At 39.5% G+C, this 23,330-nt stretch overlaps 1 protein-coding gene across 2 annotated transcripts; it reads right to left on the bottom strand.

Moving 5' to 3' along the window:
- Positions 1-271: 271 nt before the first annotated feature.
- prkcda (protein kinase C, delta a) lies at positions 272-18,565 on the bottom strand. 2 transcript variants are annotated; one of them, XM_031287723.2, is made up of 18 exons: positions 18,280-18,565; positions 12,486-12,615; positions 12,134-12,333; positions 11,741-11,807; positions 10,233-10,389; positions 9,693-9,724; positions 9,426-9,511; positions 8,729-8,858; positions 8,544-8,644; positions 7,565-7,661; positions 7,262-7,392; positions 6,369-6,542; positions 6,178-6,269; positions 3,360-3,422; positions 2,132-2,270; positions 1,800-1,988; positions 1,462-1,590; positions 272-1,319 (listed from the first exon to the last, which is right to left on the bottom strand). In XM_031287723.2, exons 2-18 carry the CDS (start codon positions 12,592-12,594, stop codon positions 1,152-1,154), a joined length of 2,064 nt encoding a protein of 687 aa, XP_031143583.1. In that variant the 5' UTR covers positions 12,595-12,615; positions 18,280-18,565; the 3' UTR covers positions 272-1,151. The 2 variants fall into 2 exon arrangements, with proteins under 2 accessions (XP_031143583.1, XP_031143584.1); XM_031287724.2 differs by having other exon boundaries at positions 12,486-12,618; positions 18,280-18,439.
- Between the last annotated feature and the right edge of the window lie 4,765 nt (positions 18,566-23,330).

Below are 23,330 nucleotides of genomic sequence, written 5' to 3'. Positions count from 1 at the left end.
AAACAGTGCAAATCTGTCTTCTGTAGGTTTTATAGATCCTAAGAGAACCAGCCTATGATAGGTTGTTTAAGGATATAGATAAATTATTTATTTTAATTTGGATTATCGCACCATAGATAATTTATAATATTGCAACAGAGATAAGCCCTGACCTGACTAAACCCTCTTAAATGTTCTCGTTTTTGAGAACTTAATCTTTCATTGTATGATCGCAATGTAAACTAATGATATATATATATATATATATATTTGTTTAAATAGTACAGCAGACTTGGGAGTTGATGTTTTTTTAATCAGATGTAAAAGATGGAGACAGTAAAAAAAAAGTACATCCTTAGCGAACAAATATACATGTTACAGCAATATACATATACAGTACATTGTCTATATACAGCGTTTCAGTGACTCCTAACTTACTGTTTGAAGTCACGTACCTTTACTTGACCTTTTGCACCGACTGCCTCCCCTGTACACAGACAGGACCTTTCAATTTAGCTGAGACCAGCTGTTAATCTATCAAAATGAGTTCTTTATATGGGACCGGAAAGCCAATCACCACAAGTTCTTCTTTGTCAGCAAGACATGATTCATTCAGTCAAAGGCAAGAATTCAGATGTTCCAAAGACAGATAACATTCATTATTAATCTATATTTAAAGATGAATATGTTTTTGTTGGTCTGAGATTTCTATACATGCAGCCAACTCATTCACACAAAAAATCTACATTTGAAGTATACAGCATCATTTATTCCTATAGGTTTCTTTCCCTCTTCATACTTTTTCATTCCCAGTTGGGTTGAATTAAATGTTACAAAAAGGGACACAAAATAGCTGCAGATGGTAGCGGTGACGTCAAGTGAAATGTAAGGATTTTCAACCTCCCGCCCTTATATTATTACTCATACAGGCTTTCACAACCTAGACAAATAACAAGCATGCACACAAACACAATACTGTCAATATGTACAGTACAAGAGCCCGTTTCTACGCTTATCATTTCTACACGTACCCAAGGAGAATGGTTTGTGCTTAAAATAAGGTCACACAAATACTGATAGTGGAACAGCTCGTTCATTTGCAAGTTTAACAAGGTGAAAGAATAAGGGAACTGTCCGTAAGTGGTAGAGATGTAACCCAGGTCTGACTGTCATCACAACACTCGCTTTTCTAAAAGCTGCTCCATCTTAGGGTTGATGAATGAAAAGCCAGCAAATGCCGCCTGATCCATGGAGTCTATGAAGTTCTTATCGCTGTAGGAGAGACGAGGCTTCTCACTGAGGAACTCCCGATCAAAGTTGCTGCAATCATTTGGTGCTTTCTGAAATTGACAACAATATTATTTCAGCAAAATTATAAAACAGAGGCACTCATCACAGATTATAGATATATGTAAACAGCACATGATCCATATTTTTTCATAATTGAATCCTCAGTGACTCCTTAGTGTATGTGGGGCCTACCACTTTGGGTTTGAAGGGGGGTTCAATCTCTCTACTCTCCAAGGCCTGCCAGTTGATGGTCTTGAAGAACGGCTGTAAACGGACATTACCCACGATCCCAAGCCTGCGAGTGGGGTCTCTTTCGAACAACTGCAGGGTAAGTTAGGAGTACCATTACCATTACATCAGCTCATTTTAAGCTACATACATTTACATGATTTAATTGGATTTAAATATATTTCATCAATGTATGTGGTCATTGAATTTAAACCATAAAATAATCAAACATGCTAACACCATATAAGCAGAAATGGTGCCCTATAACAGATGTATTTTGTTTAATAGGTATTGGTACAGACCTGCTCAAGCAGGTCCTTGGCCTCCTTGTTGATCCAACGAGGATAGTGAGGAGTATCCATGCGGATGGACTCAAACAGCTCATCCTCATCATCTCCATGGAAAGGCGACTGACCAACGAGCATTTCGTAAAGCAACACCCCAAATGACCACCAGTCAACGGAGAATGAGTATTTCTGTCCCAGCAGGATCTGAGTTGAAACACAATATTATGAATAAGAATTATTCTAGACAGACACTGACACTTGTTTGCATCCAGAATGATATAAGAAAATCAGTTGCACATTTGAATATTTCAGAACAAGAAAGCATCTGTCAGTATGAAACACTATACCTCTGGAGCGATATAGTCAGGAGTACCGCAGAAAGTTGTAGCACGATTCTCTCCAAACACGTTCTCCTTGCACATGCCGAAGTCAGCGATCTTTATGTGTCCCTCATGGTCCAGCATCACATTGTCTAACTTAAGATCTCTGGAACAAAACAATCACCACAGGATTGGAAATAAGCAGTGATTTTGAAGATGATAATAGATTGCGAGTTTGCAATTATAAGGTTTGATCTCACAATTTTGTGTTTATCAGAAATAAGTTAGAATGCCACTTAATGCTTGCATGTTTTAAAGGTCCCATGACATGGTCCTCTTTGGATGCTTTTATATAGACCTTAGTGGTCCCCTAATACTGTATCTGAAGTCTCTTTCCCGAAATTCAGCCTTGGTGCAGAATTACAGCCACTAGAGCCAGTCCCACAATGAGCTTTCCTTAGTATGTGCCATTTCTGTGTCTGTAGCTATTGAGGAGGAGAGAGGGGGGGGCAAGGTGGAGGGTGGGGGTGTGGCCTTGACCAACTGCCACTTTGCTCGTTTGAAAGCGATGACCTCATAAGGAGCAAGATTCCAGATCGGCCCATCTGAGCTTTCATTTTCTCAAAGGCAGAGCAGGATACCCAGGGCTCGGTTTACATCTATCGCCATTTCTAGCCACTGGGGGACCATAGGCCTGCTGGGGGAACGCATATTAATGTTTTAAAACCTCATAAAGTGAAATTTTCATGCCATGGGACCTTTAAATGAACTTTTAGAGGAATAAATATGTGATTAAAAGTGCCTTAGTTTTGCCAGCTGGACTGTTCATGTGTTCATTTATTCGAAATTTTGTAGAAGTAACCATTATTCTTACATGGTTATAAATTGCAAGCAGTTACACTATTGCTGTGATTTACAGTCAGATTTTACTGCAGGAAATTAACATATTCAGTTTCCTAAACAGTCCCTGTTCATAACTGCATTACCACAGAATGATAATGAATCTTTCAGGAAAAATATGTGTCAAAATGTGTGGGATTACCTAAGCAAGCAAGTTTTGAGTGTCATCAAGTGTATTTTAATATTGCACTTGCAATGTGTATGTGTCTTTATCTTGTGGGATACGGATAGGAAAATAACCAAACAAAGTCAGCTGTGATGTAAATAATATAGTAAAACAAAAAACAAAAATACCAGTATGGCCATTTAGTGCATGTACTGTACTTCCAGATGTTATACATATTTTTGCTCTGACCTGTAGATGATCCCTTTGGTATGTAAGAACTGAAGACCACAAATAATCTCAGCAGAGTAGAACCTGGGGAGACAAGACAAATATTACCCACCCATCTCTGGTGGAAAGCCACATGTCTGCGCTGTAGCTATCTCACTGGTGAGTTGGCAGCTGAACACTGGTGTCACTGCAGACCCTTTTCAGTGTAGAGCTGAATTATTGAGGAGGACATTTGTATGGAGTAGCAGACAGGTGAATAACGCTCTCATGATGTGAAACCTGAGAGCTGCAGTGAGCCGAAAGATTAGCCTATCTCTGACCTGCTTCTCTTGTCATCTGTGTCAGGGGAAACAATTGAGTTCTGAGAAGAGATGCTTGGTTCTTTCGGTGAATGATTGTAAAGATCTACAAAGAATGTGTTTACAGCATTCACTATCTTCAAACAGGGATTTGCTAGCATGTTTGCCCAGAGATTATAGATTAAGCTAGCAGGGCAAGATAAAGACAGGAAGACAGGGACGAAAAAATTGCTGGTGGCCAGTTCTACATCGTATACAGATATGGGGATTGCTGTGGACAAAGTAAGTTACATACAACAATACACTGGTAAGTCATTTAAATAGCTCACATTACTGTATTGTGTGAACAGTTAACTTTTGTGGGGAATTAGCCATTCCAGGGCTCGCCTCCCCATATACAAATGTCCCACCAAGTTCCTTCCTGGGACAATTTTGCAGAAGCACCGTAGCTGAGTCCAGGGCTTAGTGCCAGTTGTAATTGGTTTAAAGAAAAACAAACAAGTGAGAGCATTTTTTTCTCCTATCCTAGAATGTATGCGTGGTGTACCCAGACCTTACTTCACAGCGCTGTGGAGATAGGTCTGGCAATGTGAGACTACCTCTGCCCTAACCATAAGAACTTGTTGTCCATTTTAAATAATAATAATAATACATTTTATTTATACAGCGCTTTTCATAGTACTCAAAGACACTTTACAGTAAAACCATGGTAAATACAATAAAAGCAGGTGAAGCAATAAACACGAAACATAAAAACAATCATATTACACAGGTAAAAACGATAAAACCAGCAGTTAACAGTAGAATAAGTGTGATGTTATTATAGGGTGAAGGCTATTCTAAAGAGATGGGTTTTGAGAAGTGATTTGAAAGTGTCCAGGTCAATACAGTCACGGATGTGTATGGGTAGAGCGTTCCAGAGGAAGGGGGCGGCGATGGTGAAAGCTCTGTGTCCCCCCAGGTACGGTGCCTGGTCCTGAGTGTCTGGTTTGATTCGGAGGAGAGGAGGTTACGGGGGGGATTGTGGCGGTGGAGCCGGTCAAATGACCAACTGACAAGGACTGAATAGGCAGGTTTTATCTATTGATCGTCTCTCACTTAAAACCCTAACAAACACAGCTCTCTTAGAACAAGTTAGAAGGTGCACACAAATATGTACATGCATGTCTAAACCTGCTCTACAAACAACACTACAAACAAAACAGAGTGTACCATGAGGACTAGATATGTGTAAGTAAGTTGGCCACTGCTGTGTGAGGAACGTTGAGACGCTGGACTAGGCTCTCTACAGCACCGGGTTACAGGTTAGTAGTAGCCACTGGGAGAACAGGGCCTTTGTGCTGATAAAGAGATCATCAGAAACTCTACAGTTCAGTGACTGCCTGAGGAAAAATATTGCATAACCAAATCCTGGATGCTTTTCATTCCACTGTGACAACTTGTGCAGCTGAATACAGTCATTGAGTAAGGATTTTAGTGGATGACAACACAAGACCATGTGTCTGTTTGTCAAGTAGAGAATTACTCCTGTCATCAAATGGGTCCAGGACACAACCACCAGTTTAACTAAAGGAAATGTACCTACACACACCAGTATTTAAAAAATAAATACTAGTGTATAAGAAAGATAATGGTAAATGCATTCATAGTCTTGCCATTCTTCAAGACATAAAACTACAGTAGCTCACATGCACTAAAGTCTATCTATCTTTGTTGTCCTCTGATACCTAGAATCAAACCGAACTAGCTTAATCTGAGTTTGTGTATTCTTGCTTCCAAGTTTGTGAACATAACACCATAAAATACCTCATTGTTGTGTTATCCCTATTTTTCTATCCTTAAGGTACTTAAAAAAGGAGGAAAAAAATCTACAATTCCTTGACAACTGGGCAGACTGAATTGTGATACAACTGAGAAAGCTCCAGAAAAGCAACTAATGGTCCTTGTGGTGAGACTGTTTTATCAACTATTACTGTCCCATTTCAACAAGGTGAAACCAATAAAGGTGACACTATTTACTGGGGGGGAATAGGTCTAACAGCACTTGCAAAGAAATGTTTCACCTCCATCTCTGTTTGTACGTAAATGTGAGACTTTTTAAAACTTTAGCTGGCGGGGACACAGGTGCCAACAAGCTTTAGACTTTACAACCCACAAAGTGATGAGTAGAGAGATGGGTGATTGTAACTGATACCTCCCCATACAAACAGTACACAGGTACTAAGAGCTGCTATATCCTTACAAGGCCAGTCTGCCAGTGAGCAGCAGCTAATGAATACCAGCGCCAGTCCATCAGTGTTCAGTATATCATGTAAATGAAAAGAACACACAATGGGAGAGAGAGAAAGAGAGAGAGACACAGGGAGAGTAAACATGTTGTCTTCTTTACAAGTATCTGCTTTTCATCAGCTGATGTATTCTGTATGTATGAGGCCTGGCACAGCTACAGGAGCTTGAGAGCACAGAGTAATGATGGCAGGTAGTGTGTGGTTGTTTTTTCACCAAATCTGTATGTTGTCTGTATGACAGGTGTGACTTACGTGGCTCTGTAGAGTTCAAAGCGCCCTTTCTCCTGAATATGAAACATCAAGTCTCCTCCGTTCAGATACTCCATCACAAAGAACAGATGCTCCTGTTGACAAGTTTTACTTTGAGTATTGAGGACACAATTCCAACTAATGATGTAGTGTAGGAAAAACACTAAGACACTAATGAGATGAAAATGGACTACCTTGGTATGGAAGGTGGAGTAAAGATGTGTGAGGAAGGGGTTATCCCAGGCTAAAGCCAAGACCCTCTTCTCTACCATAGTGCACTCCACATCGTCATCCATCAGCACTACATCTTTCTTTAGAGCCTTTACTGCAAAGTACTCTCCACTACCCTTCAGCTCTGCCAGGAGAACCTGTGAGGCAAAGAGAAGAAGAGAAGAGGAGAATGAGAGAAACTTAAATTGTTTTCTGCCTTATTAAGAGCATGGAGTTTGAAATGTCAAGATATGTGTTAATTAGTTGCTCGATAGTGTTTTAAGCCCCCACCGTCGACTTCAAGGCAGCGCTGCGACCGTCGACTTCAAGGCACCTAACCCTAACCTTAACCCTAACCCTAACCCTAACCTTTACCTAACCCTAGTGCCTTCCATGCAGCGCTGCCTGGAAGTAACGTTGGGGGCTTAAAACACCAAACACCTAATTAGTCTCATATTGCCACAGCTCTGTGTGGGGGGAAAAACAACGCTCTAGTTTATTTGTGTGTCTTTAACCAATCACAACCGTCCTGGGCGGCGCTAAGCCCAGGATGCAGCAACAATGCCCTTGCAAAATAGATAACAGCGATAGCTGAAGGGGAGGTACATCACTCGCCAGATGCCAGGCTTCATCCCAGCAATGTACATCCATTGAGCCAGACTGTGTTAATACATTCAAACATGTTGTCCACTGCTCATAATTTGATCAAACACCTACATTTTATGTCATCATTTCTATATGAGGCCTCTGTGTGCCAGTGTATATGACAGTTGACAAGTGTTGACTGGGGTGTTGTTCATTCACTCATGGTTATCCTCTCACTCTTGGGTTGGCGCAGTCTCACGGTAAATATACCACTGATATAGTTGCTTTGTACCTTGCCAAAGCTGCCTTTTCCCAAGACCTTGTGGAAGACAAAGTTGTCCACGTTGATGCGGGTCAAATGAGTTATACGAGACTGAGGCCGTGGGTTGGACCCCTCCCACAGTCTGCCATAGGGAGATCCATCTAATGGACAAACGTTTAGCAATTACCACATAAAAAATTACTTATTTATATAATCATCTTAAACAGTGAACACTTTGCATATTATTCTGCAAGTATTATTATCAGTAGAGAGTCTATACTGCTCACATGAATGCATGTAAGTACATGCACATACAGAAAAACACTAACTGACCATTGATATCCAGTCCAGCAAGCTTGCTAACTTCATCGTAGATTCCAATATCAGGCAGATCAGGCATGTTTGGATCTGAACGGCGGGTGGACGATTTCTGATGGAATAAAGAAAGAAAAAGAAAAAATAAGCATAAAACAGCCAGACAAATAGTTTCCCAGCAATGGTTACCCATCTAGCTGTGGTATATTGAATGTCAACACATTTTTTCTGATTCTTCTCTTAAACAATGATTGTGTGCTCTGACTGTCCCCCAAACTACATACATTTAGAGGCCTGTAAAAAGAGAACAAGAGAACTGAGGGTTCCACAATGAGCCAGTCCTTAAACACACTAGGACAGGAAGCTCAGGTTCCCATCGAGGTCAGATGTCACACACTTAATTTATCAACACACACTGGGGATTGGGAGTTTCCCTATTCAAGGGACACTCAATTTTATGGTTACACTTTATGTTGATACTCCATTGTTGATAATCAACTTACCATCATGTATTAGATGAACAATGAACTGAGTTTCATGTGATACTCACTTACAGATAATATTGTAAAGAGGCTGAGCCCTCTACAGATGTGCTCTATTTGGGTTTGGATTTGTCTTAGTTTTAGGATTAATGTTAGAAATAGGCCAAGAAAATAACTGGATTCAGGACTAAAATGGGGTCAAGATTACAGCCAAGAGAGGTCAGGCTAAAATCATGGTACGGGTCAAAACTGACGGTTTATTTTTAATCATCACATTATAATTAAGAAGGTAAAATTATTGTGATTTTATTGTTATTGTTATATATATATATATATATTTGCTAAGTAAGAGATAGTGTAATCTGATATCCACAATGTCTGAAAGAGCCATTGTATGATTTAATTAAGTGGTATCGTACTTAAGTCAGACTTGTCCTTCAAATTCTTTACTTTACTTTGGCTTGACTCTTGATTGGACCATACATCGAATGACCTGTGACAGTCTCCATCCTCACCTGGCTGACTTGTGTGAGTGCTTCAGCTAGCAGTTTCTGGTTGATACCGCAAAGGTTGGCTACTTTATCCTGACACTTGTGATGGACATTCATGGCACAATCTACAAATGGAACAAAAAAAGTCTGTTAAAGATAAAAGTGCACACTTACACTCCAACAGTTAGTCAATTATATCTGCACTGTACCTTCACACTTGAGGCCTTGTTTGACAAGACCCCACAGCAGACTTCCACAGTGGTCGCAGAAGGTGGGACTCATGTAGTTGTTGGTCTTAAAACGGTGCGGCATGTCAATTTTAAAGCGCTCCTTCTGGAACTGCGGAGACAAACGGAATTCATCATCTCCATGACTGACCCGTGGCAAAGGAATTCTAATCAGTGGCCTGTGATACTTCACAGCCCTGCGCATCTGCCTCATTTTCTTCTTATCTTTTTGCTTTGTCTTCTGCTTCCCTCTCTGAGATTATAGAAGTGAAGTGACCACGCTGCTGGATAGAAAGTTCCTTGTCTGTTCCCAGGTCTACCTCTTCACTGATTTAGATTGCCTCTCTGAGACCACTCCCCATGTGTGTGCTTGATCATTTCCATGCAACCATTATCTAGGCCATGTGGTCTTTGATTGTCTAACCACCAATATTGATGATCGTTGAAAAGGGCGTCTTATTGCATGTGGACCCTGACTGGTATCTGTCTTTGTTTCAAACTCTGACCCAGCAACACCTGCCAGTTCAATGATTTTTCCATCATTGTTCAAACTGTTACGGAGGGATACTTTACTACAACAGCAGAAACCAGAGTAAGAAAAGCCCACACTAAACTGAAATCAACCATATGGAGAACACTCTCTGTACATGGTGTACTGCACAAAAAAATGGATACGTACCACAGTATCCCGACTGTTGGCAGCAGTACCAGTACATCTGCCGATGATTTTGTCTATGCATTTCTTGTGGATGGCTGCATTGCACTCTGATAAAACCAAGATATAAGAGATTTGTATACTTTGATACAGTATCTGAGCATATCATGTACACTGGCCCCACAGATAAAACAGTGAAGTACATATTTTTAATATATACCATCTATGCACTGGGTTGCTATTTCAAGTATTGCACAAAGCACAGGAGTTTTTAAATTATTGTACACTTACGTCTGCATTTATAGCCTTGCTTGTTGAGGCCCCTGTGGGAGGCAAAGTGACACTAATGGGTCAGTCTGTATCAGTCTTTTGAATGATCATGTGAATGTGAATGGTTTCCTGATTAATCACTTCGTTCGTGATAATGAACAGCTGCAGTACACCCATGCTGATTTGTGTATCAGGGTTTCCTTTTTCAACAAACTTCCTCTCCAGAGAGCCCAAAATGGGCTTCAAAGCACATTTGCACATTTGCTGTTGCTATCAAAAAATGACAAACATTGTCATTAACAGAGACAGACGTTACAACTTAAAGGGTAAGTTGACCTAATTGGTTTTATCCAAAAACATTATAAGCAACCTGTCTTTCTAACATATGTTAAGGGAGAGTATTAAATGCTGCAGAATATCAGGAAGTTCCAAAATATTATGTTTTTAATCTCACTGTGTCGTTCTGTCTTCTGTTTTAGTTTATCTAATCTTTGGTTCATGAGTTCCCCTTTAGCTGCCTTGAAGGTTGGTTTATAGGGCTGAGGAGTAGGCTGGACTGACCAGACAAATTCTCTGCACACGGAGCAGAAAGTGGGCTGTCTGAAGAACGTGGCAATGAACTCATGGTTCTTTATGAAGTGGATCTTGGCCTGCTTGATGGCCCCTCGTCTACGGTTCAGGGTAGGAGCCTCCTCCTCCTTGCCAGCCTGCTTACTCTCTTCAAGATACACAGAGAAACAAAGATCAGTCGTCCCACAACACTGCAATGGAAAAACAAAGGTCATTTCACATACATTACAAATTGAAAGCCTTAATGATTATCAAAGGAATTGCTCATGTGAATGGCTGTGAATAAAGTTGCTGGGCAGTCTGTGTATATAAGTGAGGGTGGGGGGGTGTTAAAAATCAAAGGAATGATAACTTCAGACTGGAAATTAGACAAGCTGATTGTGGAGCTACAGATTAAGTTTTATCAACATGGTATTTGGGAATTTGATGAATGCTAAAGTTAAGAGAGAAAGGGTTCTTTCCATTTTTAATACTATTCACTCACTTACTTACTCTACTCTCTTTCTCACTCAGCTTCTTACAGTGAGTGATGCGGCCCTACATGAACACAACATTTTCTGTTAACAGTTATGGTTACTTCACATAAGCGAGTTTCTGCTTTTGTTTGTGTTTTTGTCTGTGCTCTAATTAAACACTTGAATCAGAATCTGATGACAGCCCCCCTCCCTAGGGTCTGGGAGCAGCTTTGGAAGGGATCAAGCCAACAATGGGCCTGCTCCTTCCCCACAAATCCCAATTTAAAATTATTATTTTTTTATGCTTGTAACGGCACAAAGAAATTAAAATTCATACCAAAAGGTAATAATAATACTGTTGACCCTGCTAACCCGTTCTGGAGCTACCTGATGGTGCCCGACCTGACTTCACTGCCAGTGGCCGGAGCGGACGTGCTGTCAGCACTCTTCCTGACTTTAATGTTATCTGATGACAGCGTTGTCTGCTAATGTTTCCAGGCCCCTGTCAATCAAGTATGTTTAAACCACACCCACACAGTCCTGATGAAGCAGATCAGGTGACTTTTTGAGTGTAAAACTCTTGATCAGTAATAATTAAGAGAGTTTTTGGTTTCAGTTTTAAAAATCGTTTTTTAGTTAGTAATATGTAATGTTATAGAGCATGGGGTATTCAATTCAAATTTAAAAAGGTCCAGTTACTAAAATTTCCTCCAAGCAAACTCATAATGTCTAAATTGTGTCTTATAGCCCTACCTCTATCAAATAAAATCAACGTGCATTTCCATATTATTTCATATCAAAGAAGTGATTTATATCTTTAAAGTAAATAAAATGTATTCTCATTTATTCGCCATTTGGTGATACCAGTTATGAAGGAATACTTAAGCTTTTAACCCAAGTTTATAGTGACTTTGGTGACAACATGGAAACTGTTACACCACAGAAAACAAAGCAACCAGACAGCTACAGGAAATTATATAAATAACAGAAAAAGTAAAAAGGAACAGAAGAAAGAAGATAATGTTTCCATTTTAATTATTTTACCTGTATCCACTCCCTCTAGAAAATACTGCACTGCCATCATCACTTTCCCAGAAGGATGAAGATCCACCTGAACACACAAACACACAGTTAGACACACAGACAGTTACACTTATGGCGCTTTTCCATTACATGGTACCTGCTCGACTCGGCTCGACTCTACTCGCCTTTTTTGGTTTTACATTAAGAAAAAAAGTACCTGGTACCTGCTAACAGGTACTTTTTTTTAGTACCACCTCAGTTGAGGTTCCTCCTAAAATCTGCAATGGAAAACGGACGCACAGTGTGTCGAGTCGAGTCGAGGCGAGTCGAGCAGGTACCATGTAATGGAAAAACGCCATTAGACAGCCTAAGATATTCCTCTACAGGGACAGAGGACAATCTGTAATGTCCTACCCAGAACTCAGCACGCCCGTTGGCTTTCTTGCAGCGCTCAGCAAGGACAGACACTCCGACAGTGACCTCAGCAAGCGGCTCTTCTGCTGTCTTCATCAGCAGTACCTCCAGCACACGACCCTCATAGATGTGGGCATCAAAAGTGGCCTTCCAAGCCGGGTACATGGTGGGTTTCCGCTGAACCAGGGTCTTACCTCTATCTAAGAAAAGGAAGATGGACAGAGAGAGAAAACAAATAAATATCTTTTGATGTTTTCAAGCACAGGAAATAAGAAGGAAGTGACATCTTTGTTACAGACATAACAACGTCTGTAAAAGAAAGGGTGGTGTAGGCTGTCAAAGAGTTTCTCACCAGTTGTCAAGGCCTCCTTCAACTTGATTGCACAGAAAGGCGGGTCGGCCAGAGGAAGCAGGAGGCCCAAGTCGTACGAGTTAAAGGCGATCCTCAAGAAAGGAGCCATGGTGATAAGTACCAACGTCACCTGCTTTCAGAGATGGACAAACACAGTGTTACCCTGGTGACATTTATCTATAATGACATGTTACACGCACAGCTGCAATTCGTCATTCATATCCTCATATAATATCTTATTATATTGCATACACACACTGTTGTTGCATATTCTGCAGCAATAATGCTGGCTCACAGTTAGGCATGAAGATAAGTATTATAGGTATTTGTTAGGGGTGTGACGAGACACTCAGCTCATATTGAGTTCACGAGAACAGACGAGATTTTAAAGGTCACATATTATGCTTCTCTGTGTTTTCTGTCATATCTACAATGGAAAACGTGGCCGGGTTGGCTCAGTGGGTAGAGCTCACGATTCGATTCAGATTTTTTATTTAGTATCTTTTATTGTCCATATTACATATGTGGATTTGTATTTGTTATTTTAACACCCTGTTATGATGTATGTGTATGTTGTGTGTGTTGTCTGTACTACTGGGACCTTGAATTTCCCTTAAATTTCCCCTTGGGGATCAATAAAGTATCTATATATCTATCATGTGATTGTAGTAGACATACAATAAAAAACAAAATAAAAAAAATGTGAATCGATTTTTGGAATTCTATGAATCAATTTTGAATCGGTAGAGCTTAAATCGCGATTCAAACATGAATCGATTTTTTTGCACACTCCTACCATCTATGATTGGTCATCTGCTCCAAGTAGGTAGGACTGGAGTGTTTTCTTTTAAGCCACTGCTGTGTTACATTGTCCCATGTAACTACATGCTAACAGCGATATACAATGTCACCTTGGCTGCCAGTGTCGTTAAATTCTCCCCAATTCAGGTCACATTGCTCCTGAAACTTTTTCTGTTAGTAGTATTTGGTTCAGAAGCCTTTATCTGCTTATTTTTGACGGTATAAAGTGCTGCTTCGTTCCACTACAATCTAACGTTAGCATACTGCTAACTATTAAGTAGCTACATGCTAATGCGTCATAGCTGTAATCTCTTACATCCATGGCATCAACTAGTGAAAAACAGAGTGGAGGCTCCAGATATTCCAGGAAGCGCGCTGGCCAATCAGAGCAGACTGGGAGGAGGGATTAAAGAGACAGGCGCTCCTACAGAGTGTCTCATACTCTGAATCGAATAGAAGTTCTCTTAATACATCCATGGTCTCATACAGAGGGTGAATACAGGTGCAGCAGCCATGGGCAGTATGAGAAAAATAAAGTGTTTTTTTAACATTAAAGCATGTAAACATGTTCTAGTACAAACACAAAATGCAAGTATAATCCTGAAAATGCTATATAATAGTTGCCCTTTAACACTATTTTAAGGAAATCATATATCTTTATAGTCTTTTCTTCAACTGAAAGTAACAAAATGAAAAACAAGCACTGTGAAAGGTTTTGCCACAAACTCAAATGGCTTCTCTCCTGTATAACTAACTTCTTCAGACCTAATAACCGCGCCATTTCCACCAGGAATCCAAAATGCTGCCACACAAACGATTTAAAAGTGGGTAGGGTTGGGTACCGTACCACATTTTTACCGGTACCGTTACCTAAAATTGGGTACCTTTTTCCAGTACTAATTATTTCAGTTGTTAAAATGATTCCAAACCTATTCATCCTTACTTAGAACATGTTATTTATTTAGAACATCTTAAACACCACACAAAATACAACACCTACCTCTCCCTTCCCAAACCCGTCCCTACAACCTATTAAATAAATGTCCGAGCTGAGCCCCGCTCTCTGTAAAACATGCAGAGAGGACAGAGAAGCTTGTGCTTACATGCTCTCAGGTACCGAAATTTGGTACAGATTGATTTAACGTGAATCGGTCCTCGGTAGTACCGACGTAAATCTGCGCTTGTGTACTGATTGATATTGCGAGACAACTCTTCACCTCGACAAGAAATATCGCGAGCTCTCATGGGACGAGATCTCGTCACACCTTTAGTATCTGTATTGTGAGACCAAACAATATCAGAGAAAGAAGATAAGATACTGCTCCTTCAGTTGACATCTAAGAAATAGATTTAAAACATATTTCTGACTTCCTGTCAGAGACCTGTGCGACTGCATTCAAAAACAGTAGATGGCTGTGTCAGAAAGGACACAGGAAGGTGACATCAGTTAAAGTCAAGTCAATTTTATTCATATAGCCCAATATCAAACATCACAAATTTGCATAGGGGCTTAACAATCTACAACATATGATACCCTCTATCCTTAAATCCTCGATTCAGATAAGGAAAAGCTCCCAAAAAAAAAATCCCTCTAACAGGACGGACATGCAATAGATGTCGTGTGTACAGAATAATAGACCAAAGTAAAATTGTAAACTTGTTCTTGTTCTCACTTTGAGACATTTCTACTGAGTCACACCCACACAGAGGAGGGAAACAAAACATTTTTACACCTCTGTCAACAAGACCTATTTTTGTGTGGAGAACTATTGTAGGTGTTTTGTATTTGATTCCAAAACTGGCTGTTGGAGGAAAAATATTTGTCCAATACTTTAAGATGTTTCCATTGCTAGTAAGAAAAAAAAAAAAACATTTTGAAAACATAATTTTAGGTTCTTGTGATGGGCATTTGTCAGTTTTTTGATAGAGATCTGAGATAGAGAGACCTAACGATGAAATTATTGAAGAAAAAAAAATCAACACACTAGTTGCATCCTTGTGCATGTGAGGTGAAATACAGTATATGCTGATAGTGACATACTGGAGAGAGAGCTCAATGTCATCCTACATGCTGGGCACTAGCTGTTGCATACTAGGGTTGCACAATATTGACAAAATGTGATATTGTGATATTGATTATGAATATTGCAATATAGATATTAATTTTGATATTTTTAAACATGTGTAAAGTTAGAAAAGTTATGGGAAAACGCATCAAAATAGATTCATAACAAATAAAGGTTAAAAAAAAGTTTTCTTACAACACAAGGTTTATTTCAACTGACAGTCATATTGGACTGGTACAACATGAATAAATAAATAACGGCCATGTCTACAGAACAGGACATGTTTTACTGGTTGTACAGTATAATATAAATAAATGCCAAAAGGCCAATGAAATGATGATCATTATAGCGTTTCATGCGGGCTCTAAATCAAACACAACTAAGCCACACAGCCAACAGACGGGACGCAGCGCCCCACAATATAAACAAAATATTGCAAATATTGCAACCCCTTTCGATATAATATTGCGCAACGTGATATTGCGATAACAATATTGAGTCGATATATCATGCACCCTTTATTGCATACATGATTTACTGGTTGCATAAGCTTACAACCTCAACTTTTTCTGTAACAACCATGCACCACTAGTTTCTGTACAGTATGTGGAATGCAAAGGGTGATGCCCATCAATCTCACATGTTGGCCAGGCACTTCAGTCACACTCATGCTGTCTTGCATGTTTTGTCTACACCACTATGTATAAAATACAACCACAATGTCAATGTGCCCTCAAATCATTTAAGCTTCTGCTACTTGTTTGGTTCCCTTTCACAGTTTTCTTGACTGTGTAGTTTCTGAAAGGTTGCAGCTGCAACAGTGGAGGTGTTTTCCTGTACTACAAAGGCTGAGCAAGCCTCAACATGTCAATAATCCAAATACAAGCATGCAGCGCACCACAGTAGGCCTAGCTGGTATTCACAATCCTGAACCCATAACCGCGCACAATGAGACCAGAAAAGTAAGACACAGAAAAAAACACAGGGAAGAAAAAAGTTCACACTAAGAGAGGAGGGTGTTGAACGGCCATATTCACTTACTGACGCGCTTCTGCTTTGAGCTGTGATGTCAGGGTTTTTGTAGTTAATCAATAGCAAGCACACTGTGTTATTGAGGGCGGTAGTGATTGATTACCTAGCAAACTGTGTGCAGTTTCGATTTGTTCCATCTGTTAAATTCAGTAGTTATATCCCATGCACCAGTAGAATGTGACAAAAAAACTTCCACCTAACTTCCTAATATTCATTTTATACAACCTACTTAAGTTCCTGATACCTGCATTAATGACCAACACAAAAGTGTGTTTGTAAAAGTACTACTAGTACGAAGGTTAAATTATTATATTGCTTCACCTAGAATCTGGGTTTAGAGGTTATGTAAGCACACAAAAGAAAAATCAGTGTTTGTGTATGTTTGCTTGTATTTGAACATCATATCTTAAAAAATGTGATAAACAGCTATAATGCAGGTGTTGGATGCATGGTGTATAATACAGATGTAGTAGATGTCAAGCCTAAGTGTGGGAGACTGAATTGTTAACTAACACTACAATCAAGTTATTTGATAATTATTAAGTTATTATTAAATATATTAATTATTTGATTTATAAGTGAAGGAGAAATAGAGATGGGGTAATAGTACCCTACCCTTGCTCCACTGACAGAAAAAAGGGAGGGAGGAAAATACAGAAAAGGAGAGGGAGCTTGTCCAGTGAACTGCTATGGATGTAATTACCACCTCACAATGTAAGCATTACATACATTTTGCAATCTACATTAAACTACACTGCTACTACTGATGATGGAAACGTGCTCACATTAACTTCTCTTAGACACACACACACACACACACACACACACACACACACACACACACACACACGTACGTAGTGGTAGTGAAAATGTAACTATGCTATGCTACATATTGCATATTATTTACGAAGCTGTTACAGTGATGTACACTACAACTGCGACCATGCAGCCATTTGAAGATAATGAGAATCGACCGAGAAACAGTCAATGCATCTGATTTTCTTTTTGCAACATTTCTGTCTCTGAAGGATGTGGTTGATTGCAAGTTTCAGATGTTACTTCAAGTCTTTTAGATGACTGGCGACTGCGACCGTTTGACGCCAGATTCTCTGTATGAAACATAGCCTAGCTACATGTAAGAGTTTATTTAAAACAGACTCCCCTTTCTTTGCTGTCCAGACCTGCCCGCATTCCTTCTCACACCCAGCGTTACAACGTAGGCCTATTCTGTGACCCGTGAGATTATGTGACCTGAACTGGTATTCCATATTGCCACCATGGCCACACAACTGTTTACTATAATAGCTAACAGTGCGTTCATACCTTCTAAAGTGACCCCATTGTATTAAGATCGGGTCACACATTTGGCCAGTATCGATCAGTCACCTGTCAATGTTTAATCAACCAATCAGTCTTTTTTTCCCATAGTGGAGCCCATATAAGCGCCATAAAATCTGACAGGTCACAGATTCCGTCGCACCATTTCAGTTTTATTAATTTAACGAGGCGACGCTATCCGAAAAAAGTTGGGGTTTATAACGTTATTTCAATCAGAACGTAACGTTAGTAACGTCATGCAGTGACAATGTTTCTGAATGCTAGAGAAAAGACATTGTGTTAACGTTACTACTGTAAATCAACGTAGGCCTACGTTTTCAATTAGACAGACTAAAGCTTACGCGTGCATATATATATGGCATATTAGACAGACTGTAAATAATTAGCTAACGTCAGCGGCAACAGTCACGGTCGAACGTCTTTGATTCCGTTATAGATGAAAGAAGAATAGGGTGGGGGCGTTTTGGGGGTCTTTAAGTAACTTTTTGCCATCTCCAAACGTTAAGGACCCTAACTCTAGTGAAAACCTCGACTAAAAATAATAACAGCAGTCTCACCTCGTCCTGCAAACTCTGTGCTGTTTCTTTATCACCGCAGCACGACGAAAGTTGCTCTTTCTCTTCCTCTCGTTTTTCGCTCTGGGATTCCGTCGTCGATTGAGGAAGTGTAATGTTAGCGCGCGCTCGCAGAGCCTTTTCGGCAAGCAGTGACGTTTAACACACACACACACACACACACACACACACACACACACGCACACGCACACGCACACGCACACGCACACACACACACGCACACACGCACACACGCAACCCCAGTAGTTTCAATGCACCCAGTTGTCCTAGTTTGAATAAAGGTCCGTTATTATAATTATTTATAATGGGGTATATATAATTATATAGTTTTTCCACATGAGTTGGACCATTCACTTGTCCTTCACACACAAATATGTTTCAGCCACACACATGTAATAGCCTATGCCATTTAAGCCCCCTGGCTGATTAAAATGATGATATGTTCCTACAGACCTGTTGATCAAATGAGTTGGTAAAAAACCTGTCCATGCAACTATAACGTTAGGTAGATAAAGATCTGCATTGTTGGTAAGTGTGTCCTAGATTACTTTAGCCTAGTATAGCCTATGTGGGGGAAGAAATGGTTTTCTTTACAGTTAGAAGTCGTGTGGCAGGGGGTGGGGTCACGTGGCCGGTAGGCTGCGGGGGTAGTTTTGAGGTTTTGAGCTAGGTTTTTGCCGCTGAGGAGGTGGCAGATTGGCTCATGCAGCCAAAGGAGCTTTTCTTGTTCTAAACTAATACAAGTAGCCTACGCCAAATGATCCATCCTTTGTTTATTTCATGCCTGCACTCACCCCCTCACAAACACACACAAATATATGGTTTTTCAAATGAGCAAGGGCAGCTATTCTCATCTGACAACACTAATGACATATTGGCTAATAACAACTTACTGAGGAACATGGCAGATACATTCATGCAAAGTGAGTCATAATGAAATGTTTAGGCATGAGAATGTATGTGCGGTATGCTGTGCTGCTATAGTGCAAAGTGAAATGTAAAGTGAAACCTGTCAAGAACAGGTTGACCGGGCACAGGTGTGCAATGTTCCCCTCTCCTTCTGAGGACTTACATAATAGGCAAATTGTGAGTCATGGTAGACACAGGATGTAGAGTGGAAACTGGTGTGTGCACTAAAAACTTCATTGCCTGGCTGCTCTTCTTCTCTGACTCTGACAGATGCACATTCAAAGCTTGAGGAACCATCTCCTTCTGTTCATCCTCTAGCAAACACACACACACACACACGCACACACACACACACACACACACACACACACACATTTCATCTGATCCACCCGTGGGATGTATGGGCTGTAGAACAGGCGGATGTTAAATTTAGCATATAGAGCCTGATGAAGATCCACATAAAAACTCCCTATGCAGGGAGTTGATCCATAATTATGGCTGTATGGAGAATTAGAGACGTAAAATGGAGAAGTAAAGAGAGTTGCAAAAATAGAGAGCAACTCCACAAAGAAAGGGAACAAATCTACACCTCGCCCACCCTGTTAACCACTGATTTAAACAACCAGACCAAAAGTGTCCTTGCAATGCTTAAGTGGCAATAAACCAAAAGTAATTTTGATAATAAAATAATAAGGAACGCTGTACTGTTTGAGAGTCACACGCAGAGCCAAGTCTCTTAAATTAAAAAAATAATAAAAAGTAGGCAGCAGCCATGTCAGCATCTCTTTATAGCAATGATGCTACTACAGCAAATACTGACTCTTAATCCATAGTTTATTTATATGATACCATGTTGTTTTTAATGATATGACTAGAAAATGTTCAGCCATCAGAAAATATGGTCTCTTAGGAATAATTCAACATTCTGGGATAGTACACTTATTCGATATAGTTAGATGCCATAATTGATGCCACCCCATATGTCAGTTAAAGGTACTATATAACAATTTACATTTATCAATTGCTTTGTATTGCCAATGTGTGAAGATTTTTATAACGCAACTTAAAACCCGAGACCTCCCCTGACTTTCTCCATTGCCTATAACTGCTTTTTATATAATGGACTCTGCCGTTTTTTTGTCTAGGAAAATCTAAAGGATGTGACATCATGGTCCAGAGAATGAGAAGCCGCCTAGGACAGAATTGAATACTTCACTTGCACATGCATATATACTGGTACTAAGCACATGGACATGGACATGTATACTTCACTTGTGCACACATATATTCTTCACTTGCACATACAACACATATATACTTCACTTGCATATATATAAATTATATACTTCTCTTGCGCATTGTGATAGCCACAGCCATCTTAAGTGGCAACCTCGTGCACTCACATTTATTTTCTTTGGCTTACATGTTCTTAAAGATGGGTTCATATCATTTCTCAGGCACATTATATGCTTTTGTTTCATTCAAACATTAATTGTGTGAATGCTGATTCAGCAGCATTCACAGTATTGCTATCCAATTCTTCATTCTTCAACTTTCTTTGGTCGCCTCTAACTTCTGCATACGTTCAGTTACAAAAAACACTCAAAATGTTCAGCTCTTTAAGCACATGATGGGACTTCTTCAACATTTGTTTAGCTATTTATACTTTTTAAAATATTAAGCTTTTTAAAAAACATTTTTTTTTACAATTAAAGTCAATGAGAGCAGGCTTCAAATCCTCTTCTACTTCAAAATGCTACTCCTACTTCATACTTTCACCTACAGACACCAATCAAACTTTAAACCATTCACAAAAACTTCAGCTGTTAGGCTCTATGTCAGCAGTTTGATAGATTTAACAGTTTTTGTGAAAATTAAGTTTAAGTTTAGTGTTCCTTTCAGGAAGTTTATAATGGGTGTGTATTGCGTGACTTACAGTGGGTGATATCATCGCTAGAGCACGGAGCCTTAAAAAAATCGTCTTAGTCCCTTCTCTATAACTTGCTCTCACGCCCACAATTTTTCCTTAGTTGTCATACAACATATATACATCAAAACGTAGGTATGCTTGTCTACTTTCAGCCAATGTGCTCATTTAAGCAATATGACTTATACATTTTGCTCAGTGAGCTTCCAAATGACAACAGTTCCAAATATTCCTCCATTCGCTGCCCATGTTAACCATCCTTGACATTTCCACGCAAAGGCACAGCGAACCACATTTTTGATATGCCCACATTTTTAAATTTTTCCACATAAATTTTATATCATTACGTTAATAAAGGACTTGCGGCACTGAAGATGAGGTCATTTCACTTATTCCACCAATATTTTAGGCTGTCTGAGCCTTTCTTTCACAGGTCGCTCTCAGTGTCCCTTAATGGCAGCCGTCTGACACAGGTCGTTAGCTGATTACAAACATCAGAGATCAAAGCGATCTCTTCTATGTTTACAAACATGGCCCCTGATTAGTAAGCATGACGCAACATTTTCGCCAGACAGTCAAATTGCAACTACAGACAGTAATATGTTGTTCGCTTGCCACTGCTGTGCCACTATTGTAACACCTACAACTTTCATACAATATGGCTATTATTCAACTTTTAAAGATATATTAATTAAAACAATTATCATTTTTCCACATTTCTTACAACTTCACCTTCTTCTTACACATTTTAACTAGCAATCCAGTTTAGCTTTAGCATTAGCTTTTCAAAAAAACCTTTAATTATTCCACATATTTTTTACATTAGTGTTGTTATTCAACTTGTCAATGCAATTCATACCAATTAAAACAATTCCCACTTTTCCAACTATTCTCACTACTTCAACTTCTTCTTACAGATTTAAGCTATTATCCAGTTTAGCTTTAACAATTTAGCTATTCAGCATTCACACGCATTTTTTGCAGGAAATGCATTTTCTAGTTGCAAATAATTTACAGGATACATGGTTTTTGTTTCACATGCATATTTAGATCACAGTTAAATGTGTCTTTTTGTAGCGTGTACAATTAGTTACTTTTGTATTGCCTGCTTCTTTCTTATAACCATATGTCTTTTGAGCTCACCAGTTGGAGGTCCATAATCAAAAGAGGGTGGCACCTGGAGTAGAGCTGTTTTATAGGGAAGATGGCCTAATTGGACACTACCACTACTCGCCATGTCATTGAGAAGCTTCATTCTTTCTTTAGATTACTTTTTCCTTAGTTGACATTATATAAAGTATTTTGTTTTGGTTAATGAAGAGCTAAGTTTACATTTTTTTGGAATAAGTGTTTGTTTTGTTTTGATTGTTATTTGTAGTTTAATTGGTACTGTTTTATTGTTAGATTCCCCTTTTGTGTCAAACCTGGTCTGATCAGCCAGTAGGCTATATATATCCCCTTTGTTTCATGTTTGTGCGGTCAGGTCAGTTGTATGTTGATTTTGTTTCGTTATGCGCTTTAGTTACGTTCTGTTTAGTTGACCTCTTTTATGGGCCCAGAACTTATCGTCATTTTTGTTGTTTCATATTTTTGCTATTTTTGGGTGACTAAAACCCCCTTTTTTTTTAAACTTATCTGTGACTCCATGTGCCTTGCTGCTTGGTCCCTCACACCCATACATATATACTTCACTTGCGCATACATGCATACTTCCCTTGCACATGCATGCATAACATGTGTGAGTATGTATGTATGTGTGCATAAGTATGTATGTATGTGCATGGGATTGGTGGTTGGGGTTAATGGTGGAGCGCATAAACACGACTTTCACTTAGGAGGTTGGGATTTGAGTCCAGTCAGTAACTTAAAGACAATTTGACTTATTTCAATTGACTATAACAAACTTACTTTTTCAACCCAAACCATGATCTTTTCTGACTTGCCGATCCTGCTGACCTGTTTATACTTATCTCTATGCAGATAGTTACTGATGACAGAATGGTCACACAAAAAAAGGAAAACACGATGCAGACTCCATGTTTAGGCAACAAGAATAATAAATGTTGAGTCTTAGATGCAGACTGTGCAGAAGGCTGCGTTTTTCTCAGTTTGTCCTGTTGAGGGAGAGTGGGCTATTTAAAGCTTTAGGGGAGGTGGAATAGGTGTAACATTGACTTCGCAGTGTAGGCTGCAAAGA

The sequence above is a fragment of the Sander lucioperca genome, chromosome 6, assembly GCF_008315115.2.
Source record: "Sander lucioperca isolate FBNREF2018 chromosome 6, SLUC_FBN_1.2, whole genome shotgun sequence".
NCBI classification, from domain to species: Eukaryota; Metazoa; Chordata; class Actinopteri; order Perciformes; family Percidae; genus Sander; species Sander lucioperca.
Note: the sequence above shows the minus strand (reverse complement) of the source record. Positions and strands in the feature narration are given on the sequence as shown.